At 37.3% G+C, this 10,942-nt stretch overlaps 1 protein-coding gene across 2 annotated transcripts; it reads right to left on the bottom strand.

Moving 5' to 3' along the window:
- Positions 1 to 261: 261 nt before the first annotated feature.
- Positions 262 to 9,919, bottom strand: TBXT (T-box transcription factor T). Of its 2 annotated transcripts, none has more exons than XM_083174666.1 (8): positions 9,714 to 9,919; positions 7,524 to 7,788; positions 7,292 to 7,426; positions 6,352 to 6,413; positions 4,337 to 4,395; positions 2,968 to 3,144; positions 1,420 to 1,552; positions 262 to 529 (listed from the first exon to the last, which is right to left on the bottom strand). In XM_083174666.1, the coding sequence occupies exons 1-8, from the start codon at positions 9,917 to 9,919 to the stop codon at positions 262 to 264; spliced, it is 1,305 nt and encodes a 434-aa protein (XP_083030792.1). The 2 variants fall into 2 exon arrangements, with proteins under 2 accessions (XP_083030792.1, XP_083030794.1); XM_083174668.1 differs by having other exon boundaries at positions 2,968 to 3,141.
- Positions 9,920 to 10,942: the final 1,023 nt, after the last annotated feature.

Here is a 10,942-nt window from a genome sequence, read left to right as displayed (position 1 = left end):
CCCTTTCACTGCTCAAAGCATAAATATTTGGTAAGGGCTACCACGTACCACATAATGGTGAACAAAATGGCAGACAGTAAATGGAAAGGAAATTTCCCCAACATCTCCAAACTGCAGTGGCACCTACCACCCTTTTTGGTAATTTCTCCTTTGTTTGAAGTCACAGTCTTAGGAATTGATAGTGGAACCATATCCTATATGGTCACGCTGGATCCATGTCTGAGTACATGAGTGTTTCTGAATTTCAAAAAAGACTTCATATTACATTGAGGTTGGTGTGACTGATGTCCATTGTGATGATAATCTGGAATGGTTTGTGACTTCATATTGATTTTCTACAAGATCTGCAGATGCTCCATGGTCATATAATGGAGATCCAGAGGACGGCGATGGTATCCCATGTGAAAGAGATGTGTAATGAGTTGCTGACCCTCTCATGTACTGGGGTCCTAATCCATTAGGAATTCCTCCAGACTGAGACACTGGGGTTATGTTGGTATTGTTCACAGACCACAAATTAGGATATTGACTGCAATGCAAAATTATAAAAATTATCATTTACTGATAAAATGATACAACTGTATTAAATCTGTTAAATTATAAACATTTTAGGGGTCATCTGCAATTGGCCATTGGACTTGTTGTAAAAATCACACCTGACAACATAACCATTTATTTACATCACTACAGGTATGTACAACCTACCTCCTCCCCCCCCCAAAAAAAATGTTGGGGCAGTAACGTTAGTATATGTTTACTAACCCAAAGAAAAATATTTTAATATAAAAAAATGCAGCATGCTTTTAAAAACCTTCATTTAATTACAAACAGAATGCAAGAAAGCAAAACAAATATAGAAAGAAAAGTAGTTTTGGGGTCATTTTAGGCCAATTATAAAATGTAAAAAAAAGCTACTTTGATTCATTAAAATAAATATCAAAATTAAATTTTTATTACTTAAATAACCAAAAATCTTATTATTATTATAATTATTTTTCAGGCCATTTTTTGTGGGACTAATTAAGCTTATTGGAAATGTATTGCCTAATTAGTCATTAGCATATCGTGTCCATGTTTATCATGTTGTCTAAACTTCTGTAGAGCTCAGAGGAAGTTTCTGCCTGGTAAGTGAATTGAAAAAGCCTTGCAGCTGCAGGAAAAACCCAGCAGACAATTGAATATGCCCCTAGATGACACCATACACATGACACGCATCGCATCACACCGCAAAACGCACCATGCATGGGCACCTTTACAGTTAATTGCAAGTGAAATAACTATTTGCTATATCATACAAATATTCAAAGTGGCGCCACAGAGCAAAATGGACTTTCTACATGAATAGAGGTAGATGATAAAGTGTAGGTAGATAGAGATATAGAAGATGGAGGTATATACTGGATAGATAATTGCTTTTACCTGGCATTAGTTGAGGCTCCTGTGCTGTGACTCACTGGCAGCATTCCTGTATGACTTTGCATTTGAAGACTAGACCAGTTGTCATGGGACTGGAGCATAGACAGACAGGCAGATGAATTGTCCGTTATAGTGGCTACGCAAAAAGAAGAATTGTACATGAACAACAATACTAAAAAAAAAATATTACAATTTAATGTACAATGTGTTATAATGTTAAAACCATAATAAACAAATTACTTATTTCTGAGGCAATATGTTTTTCACTGCTTAAATATTGCTATTACATTATTGGGGATTATTTGTCAAATCATAATTGTGGGATGAGGGGCACCTGTAAATATTAAGTCTCCACTGAATGCAGAATTAGCCATTGTAGCTAGTATGGACTACTCACTGAAAATTGTTTCAGCAGAGGGATCTCTAGGACCCACGATCGTGATCGATGTGAAAGGGATAAAAGGGAATCAGAAAGTCAGGCATCACAAATTAAGCAGGACTACAAATCACAACCTCTCAATCCGACCACTGCATAAGCATGTCAAGCAATTTATTGGCCTGCATACACATACCTATGCAAATGATCATGCTGATCAGCCCAATAATTAAATAGGTGTGTATGCTTCATTAGACTTCTGCCATACAATGAGCTCTGCATATGTAAATGAACACACCTTTTATACAGAGGGGTTCTGTGTACAGTACTAATAAGCCTTGGAGAAAGATAAAGAGGGTAGAACTAAAGTACCAGCCAACTAGCTCCTTTCATTTTTTTAAACACAGCCTGTAACAGGACAGCTAGGAGCTGATTGGCTGGTACATTATCTCAATCCACTTAATCTCAAAATAGATCCCCTTTATTATTTGAATGCATGTTTTGTCAACATCTAAATGTCCAGTAAAGCATAGTCTGAAATCACATTGTAAAGGGGTTTACAAACGGTGCGATTTTGGCAAGCGATTTTGACTAGACAGTCAAAATCATCTGGAAGGTTAGCCAAAATCGCACAGTGTTTAATATTTATTTATTTATTAACAGTTTCTTATACAGCACATACATATTACGCAGTGCTTTTCAGAGTATAGTTGAACATTCACATTCACATCAGTCCCTGCCCCAGTGGAGCTTACATTCTATATTCCCTACCACATGTACACGCACACACAGACATTCTAGAGTTAATTTTTGTTGGAAGCCAATTGACCTACCAGTATATTTTTGGAATGTGGGAGGAAACCGGAGTACCCAGAGTAAACGGGGAGAATATACAAACTCTGCACAGTTAGGGCCATGGTTAGAATTGAACCCATGACCTCAGCGCTGTGAGGCAGTAATGCTAACCATTACACCATCACGGATGCAGCAGATAGCAAATTATTCTAAGTCTATTATAACTTATAGATCATAGCCTATCCTAGTGAACATAGATAAAATCTCCAGTGCATATAGTCAAAATCGCTTAGTATAATTAGTTTAGACAGGATCGGCAACTAGAAAAAAATTGCACAGTGTTTACATGCCTAAAGTTGCTGGATAGCTTTGGAACTTACTAGGAGAATTGTTTCTGTGAGAGTATGGGCTGGGGTATGGGGCTGCTCGGTGATTTCGCAGAGCTGAGTATCGATCACAGCCATGAGGAGAAGAAAGGGCTATGGGGTTTCCAAACTGAGAATGAGGGTTAGCAGGTGAGCAAAGTGGTCCTGCTCCGGGAATCAGCCAACCACCTACTGAAGTAAAAACAAATAAAGTTAATTCATTTAAATGCAAAGAACATAAAAACTTTGTAATAAGATATATTTGCTAGTTCAATATTGTGAAATGATGACTAATTTATCAATGTTATTTCCTTCCTTTACATATATAATTATTACTATCTATCCGCTTAAAGGGTAGATGCATCAAACAATGGCCAACTTCTCCAATCTCTCCAAGACATGATACATCTCACACTAAGAACTTCTGTTATCACCCTTTTTGTCCTTAAATCTCAGGTTATATACTGCCCATGAGTAGTTAATCCAAAATTATTAATATGTCTTTTGTAATATATAGGCAGCATGGTGGCATATGGTGCAAAAATGGTTAGCATTGTTGCTTTGTAGCACTGGGATCATGAATCATGGGCCTTTTCTGTGTAGAGGTTGTATGTTCTCTTTGTTTCCATAAGTTTCCTGAACAGTTCATGAACCTTTCACTCTAAGTGGTGGGTCACACATAGGTCCGATTCATCGGGACCCGCTTTGCAGCAAGGAGGCTGTCTGGGGTCACACACAGCAATGGGTTCAGATCCTGAAGAACAGGATCCGTCAACTGCCAACTAGATTTTAAGGGAAACACAGTGAGGCTGTGCCGTGTAAACACATGGACTGGAATGTATGTGTTCTCCTTGAAATCCTGTTATCCCACCGTCCAGTCCAACCTCAGCTTGCTGTGAAACAACCCAACGGCTGTGGCCCCACCGCAAATGTGTGGGCATCCACATAGGAGCCTGTGTGCAGGCTCCTTACAGCTGCCGAACAGAATCCGCTCTGCTGCTATGAGGGTCCCAGCACTAAATACATACTGGTAGGTTATATGGGTACTTATATGTTAGTTGGGCACCCACTAAGCTATTTGCTTAGTTTTACGCGTCCCCTCGCGGGGCTCTCTATTATCGCCACGCTTCAGGCTCGGTAGCTTGCTGCGCTCGCCACACTATATAAAATCAACTCCATGCCGACATGGATAGTGGGGGTATGAGCGTACTTACTATAGTGGGCACCCAACTAACATATAACTACTGTTATTTGAGTATATAAGCTCCACTAATTGCTTTATAATTAAGTATTTTCTGTAAACTGCTGTGGAATATGTAAGTACTATATAAGTTTTAATAAATAACTCTGCAATAGATGCAGCTTACACTGGGAATATGCTTACACTGTGAGTATGCCTGCTGGCCATCTATTACGTCTTCCAGGAGTTCTTTGTGATCACTTCTGTGATTAGAAAAACAACATAGTTGTCAGTTATGCACAGTTACTATTTCATCAAATGGCATTTAGACATGGTTTACCAGCATACAACACCGCAATTTAAAGCATTTTCTAAATTGAATAATGAAAATATTTCATCTAACAATCTAAAACAACTACAACTACACTATCCATACTACTTCTAATCCTAACATCAGCTTCTGCAGAGCAGCTGAGGTCTCTGAGGAGATGCATTGCACATGTGCAAGGCATATCTTCAGTGCAGGGAGCGAGCCGGGGGCTGCCCAGCTGTTCGGGAGCGCTGGGCATGCCCCCAAAGTGACAAAAATAGACCATGCCCCATCTGATCGATACTATGCCCACTCAACCAATAGCTCCACCTCCATTGCTTAAAAAGTTGAAAGGTATGGTAATATTTTACCTTGTACTGTAACTGAAAGTTGGCCCTGCCCAATAGTTAATTCTTGTCAGCTGCTTATCCTATGCCTGTTCCTGAGACTTAATATACAGTAGGTGGATATTATTAGTGGCAGAGAATGTTGCTTATACAGTATGAAGAATAAAGCTTGTGGAAGAGTGTATACAACTTTAGAAGGCTTGTCCAGGAGAAAATGTACGTAATGCCCATCAGTGGCTGGCACTTTATGAGACTTACCACAAAAACAAGCCTGATTACGAGCACAGTAGTTTGACTTAATAAGCATTCATGCATTCTCTACAGACAAAGGCTGAACCAGGAGAGAGGAATGTTTACTTTTGGTATATGTGCATAAGTGAAATGTCAGCCCCAAGTAAACCATGTCCAGCAGCTGTTTGCAATAATACATTCCCAGCACCCTGTTCCTGAGTCACACTTAGTATTGTCAGAGTGATCTTTTGTTGACCACTTTGTTGAAACTGAACAAAGTGAATGTCCAGGCAGATGTTGACCTGCTCTGCCACTGAGACAAGTGTGGAAGAATGTCAGCTACAGAAGGGAGAACCAAGTCTGAGGACAATGATTGCCAGCGGTATGAAAGTGCTTTGCGATGCTCTCTACAGTAAAGTAAAAATCATTGGTGAAATGTAATAGTGTCCATGATTGCTGGAGGTGTTAGATGCCAGCTGAACTCAGATGTTTTAAATTTAAAGTTTTAACATACACCATAAATTAACATTTTCTTATGACAGCATATGTTTTGCAATGCTATTTTTGCTAAATAAAACAAGGGTTCTGCCTTAATATGCAGTCTGATGTACTCTATAGGTGTTGCCACTGTCAAACCTTCTAAAGACAATAAATGGAGGTGTTGCCCATAGCAACAAATATAACTATAATTTTATAGACTGTACTAGATAATTGGTAGCTATAATTGGCTGCCATGGCCAACACCTCCACTTGCCCAGTTTAGCAGGTTTGTCTAAAGCTGGGTACACAATGAGCGATATGTCATCCAATCAGGCTGATCGCTCAGCATGATGCTCAATATGCACGCTCCCACACTCACATAGAACATTGTCAGGTTTGATGCGCTGCTCATCAAACCTAGGGACATCGCTAGCAGTTTGGAGGATATTGTGCAGTGTGTACAGCAAAGCGGACAACAAATAATATTTTGGACTGATTTGACGTCACTTTCATGCCACCTCCTAGAACGGAATGTCATGAAAATTGTTCTAGTGTACAGGAGCAATGATAAATCTCATACGACCAAACAATTTGATATATAATTTGGTCGTTAGCAAGATAGCACAGTGTGCGTAAGCTTAATTTTGCTATTACTGTGCTCAAGGGAAATTGTCAGAGAAGAACAAATGGCGACCGCTCCAGTGCAATACTGAGATTACTTTTAGAATGCAGGTGATGGCTACTATGTGGCACTGTTGTTTGGTAACATACACTATTATAAAGAACTACATGTCCGGAACAAATGATGCCACTATGCATTGTAAAAATATATCAGTATAGAAAATTCTTACCTTTCTTTAGCATCAAGAAATGCCTTTGCAAAGGGATTATGCTTAATCTTAAGGGCTGTAATCTAAAATAAATGAAACATTGTAAGTAGAGATAATATATTTGAACTATCAGTTATCCTATATAACAGAATTAACTATGTTTCTCACTGCTATGGAGGGCATTCAAGTGTTTTGGGCACCAGGACCCACTAGATGGTGCCTGCCATTGCTAACATTACTGTTATGTTGTTCATTAATTGGGACTGGCTGGTAACTAGTGGGATAATAAATGCTCTTCTGAAAACACTTTAGGGTACAAAATAAAATAAGTAATAACCCAAAAGAGTGCAGAGGGATTTTCTAAAAAAGTTTTTAAGCTTTAGACTTGCACCAAGAAATATACTATAAAAACAAATGGAATCAGATAAAATGCAAACAAGAGAAACACTTCCATATTCTGAAATTAACATAGTGATTATGGCCTTTTACAATGTATGTGGCAGCAGAGCTGCACAAGAAATATTACCAATTAAGCTAAAGAGAAAGATGCAGAACAGCCCAACAAAGAAACTGTATTATTTATTTATTTACAGTTCTTATATAGCGCAGCATATTCCATTGCGCTTTACCATTGGAAACAACAGTGATTAAACAAACTGGGTAGATACAAACCGATATGGAGGTAGGAGGGCCCTGCTCGCAAGCTTACAATCTATAGGTATTATATGAACAGACCTAATTCCACTTACTGCAATTCTACCGCCCCCCCCTCCAAGTGATAGTATTTATGTAACCTATTTAATGCATTTCCATGTTTTGGTGTATATGCGATTGCCTATACGATTTGTGTAGTGCGGGTTCCTGAGGTATCCATTACAGAGCTATGGCCTTTGTAGCTAAGTATACTGTTTCCCACCAGCAAATACTACAGTATGCCCTGACAGCATGCACTCATGTTTACCTCTTCATTCTGATAGGCTGTCACTGCTATGAATTGCGTCTCAGGAAAGGAATGACTTGTGATCATCCTTTGGGGTCCGCCAACTCTAACTATGTGAATTCTTGGCTCATATTTATGCAATGAGTTTAACATAATCTGAAAAAAAGATACATTTTATTAAAACAATTCCATCAATGCAAGGTAGTATATTGTAAAAAGGGCACAGTTGTATTCTATATAGTTATATGATTACCTGTCCTCCACCGTTCATTTTATTGGTGAGCTTGACCTTGCTGAAGGAAACAGAGTCTTTCATCCAATGGGCTCCAAAGTTCGGAGAGTCTGGGTGAATATAAACACAGCTTGGAGCCTGAGGCTCAGGTTTTCCCCCTGGCACCCACTCTCCATTCACATACTTCCAACGATGGTTGTCTGCTGCCACAAAATCCAGCAGAACAGTATACATGGCATTGGGATCCAGGCCAGAAACATTCACTTTCAACACAGGAAACATTCGTCTAAAATAGGAAAGGAAAATATATAATCCAGGGTTACACAGACCTATTCCACAACAAGCACTGTACTAATATAATCACTATAATATATTGCATACTGCCAACACTAAATACACAGCCTGCATTCACACCATTTGAAACAGCAAGCTTGCTTTCTCCATGGGTGGCTGGGAGATACCTATCTATGTCTTTTTATCCAAAGACAAATAAAGTCATTTAAAAGGTGACGTTAGAAAGGAAATGAACTATCCTCCCCCGTTTATTTCCTTTGAGCCCAGCATCATCTTTTGTCTTTAATTTGGGGTCAAACAACTCATCTGCTGTGAAGTAACTGTAATTACTTTGCTACTGAACCAATATGATTCCTCTGACCTTTTTATACACCTTTACCATGTCCTCAGTTATACGTATACATGTTATCTTTTTAGTCAATTACATACAGCATTGTGTTCTGTTAAATGTGAATTTTTTGTTTGTTGTTTCATTCTTCTATCTTGACATCTATAAAATATACTATTTCACTATGTATTGCACTATGCAAAATCAAATAAATTGCTTGTATATTGTTAGCATAAAATGGATTATAAGAATTGAGACAAAAGTATCTTTATATGAACTGAAAAGTTATAAAAAAAATACATCTGCAATGTAGTAGTAAAATAATAGTCACATAACCCTAGTACTTATTTGATACAAGTAACATTCTAACTAATATTGAAAATCACTGAAAAAGCCTTTGCATTGTTTGGGCTAGTAGTTTCTCTCCTTTTTCTCACAGTTACATGATCATTTATCTTACACTCTTATACAGAACAAAAAAAAATGCACATTTTCCATTTCTAGGAGAGAATGCAAGATCATCTATCAATATAAGAAATTAATCATTTTGAACAAAACCTATTAATTGCAGGGCGCCCCACTAACATATAAGAACCAATTGCAGTAATTTAATATTATAGATTTGTGAAGTCATTGTAAATATATAATATATACACCATATAGGTAATTAACCCTTTTATTTCTAACATTGCTGTAATCCTCAAAGTATCTTTTAAAAAATGCCACCATTGCTCACAGAAACTGTTCTTTTAGTATCAATAAATACAAATACAACCAAGTCAATTAATTGAAGTCTAGTTAAATATTGCACCCCAAAAAGAACAGTAGTAGTGAGCAGCGCTGGCATTTTTCACAGATATTTTGAGGCTCGATCACAGCAACTTTGGCACTCAAAGGGTTAATGAAAAAGTTTGCTTGGCAATTTTCACACCTATTTTGACAAATTCCCTTGGCACTCAATGGTTTAAAATATATTTAAGGGTTAGAAACCCAGCCCTAAAATAAGTGTTTTGTCTCTCAATCATATAGAAAGTTGATACAGTAATATATAAATAATAAAGTTTAAATAAACCAAAACCCAGAACTACATAACAATTTTAAAATCAAAACTTCAATTAATGCAGTTTGGTTTCCAGCTTTCACTTATATACATACAGAAACTAAACAACTACAGTATATTGTTTCCTATGTTTTAATATATAGAAGAACTACAAAGACAGTACAGACTTTGCAAAAATAAAAAAAATACACAATTATGTTATTTATTTAAAATAACGTGGATACTTACTAAGTCTCACAAAACCCTTACAAGCTACTGTATATATCAGTCACATAGAGATTCACTTCTCAGTGATTTGCTGCTACAATGTTCAGTGGCCAGGAATTACTAATTGTGATGTGCTTATGGGGTGCAAGGAAAAATTAGCGAAGCTAGTTGTCCCAAAGTGCTTTTGCCCAAAAGTTCCAGGAGGCATTGCCAATAGCCAATAGCAGGGAATTTTATCTATCCCATACAGTAGTTTACAATTCACTCTTATGTAACAAGAAAGCAATTAAAGCAAATTAAATTGACCACTGTTTTACATTACCTGCCATTCTTTGTGACAATCATCTCATTGGTGAGTTCTTTGAATCTCATCCAAAGTTCTTTTTCCTCCAAAGTAACTTTAAGTTCTCTTTCTGTTGGGTCCCCTTTCTCACTTCCAGCTTGGAGCTCATTTTCCACTGCACTGAGAAGATGATCTACTCGGTACTGTAAATTCTTTCCACAACTCTCTGTTACAGTTAAACTCATCCCTCAGTAGTTGATTTTCACTGCAAGTAAAAAACTCTCAGCAGATCCAAAGCTGAGATACCTTATCAGGATACTGTCAAATTTGTGTGATCAGCAGTTAGTGTACTTGGAGATAGTAAATCCACTTGACCTTAGCAGCACAGCTTTCACTAATCAAGGAAACATTGCTTAACATTACATTAAATAGTCATGGCCATAGTGTGCTGACATCACTAGCAGAATACAGAGAGCAGTGATTGGTTAAGTGTTCCTTTGATGTTTGTCAACAAGGCTTTTGATTGGTGTAGCCTACACACTGTGATAATCTTGTGATGTTAATTGCCAGTCAGAGGTACCTTATGCAAATCTCCAAATGTTTGCACCTTTATCAAAGACTACTGCTGCAGTGAGGAAATGGTGTTTCAGGCCCAATAACATGTCTTCAATTAAGCAATGATAACACCTGGTCAAATTTTAATTTTAAATATCTTTTTAAAGACTTTGTTAGCAGAGCTACCGTTTAAAAAAATACTAATACTAAACTTTGCGATACTTTAAGCACCTCCTGTCTGTACAGTTTTGTGAGCATATAATACAACGTACTGAAAGTATTGAATATAGTAAAAATGTGAATATACAGTATATAGTTATATAATGCATTTGTATTATAAATAATGTATTTAAATATTGTAAGGTCATTATATAGGCTTCTAATATTTGTGTTGGCATACTTAAAGTCTTTTATTTGTATAATACTAAATCTATTACTGTACTAAACTGTCCACTTTCCTATCTCTCATAATGTGTGAAAATAGGTTTGTTGGCAATGCCTGTGTTGTATGTTGTGGGGGTGGTTTATTACTTTCTGTGAGAATCTGTGGCTAGCAGGAGAAAGGTGACAATGGACAGGAAACTGGTCAATAGAATCTCTTTAAACATTCTCAGTCACTTTACACACAAGCGGAGATAAAAAGCAGCGTAGTGTAAAACCTATGATTTTGTTTTCCATGTGAAAATATCACCACGCTTTACGTTAAAAGCTGC

The sequence above is a fragment of the Crinia signifera genome, chromosome 3 (assembly GCF_055691185.1).
Source record: "Crinia signifera chromosome 3, ASM5569118v1, whole genome shotgun sequence".
Taxonomy (NCBI): domain Eukaryota; kingdom Metazoa; phylum Chordata; class Amphibia; order Anura; family Myobatrachidae; genus Crinia; species Crinia signifera.
This window is presented reverse-complemented; position numbering and strand designations above follow the sequence as displayed.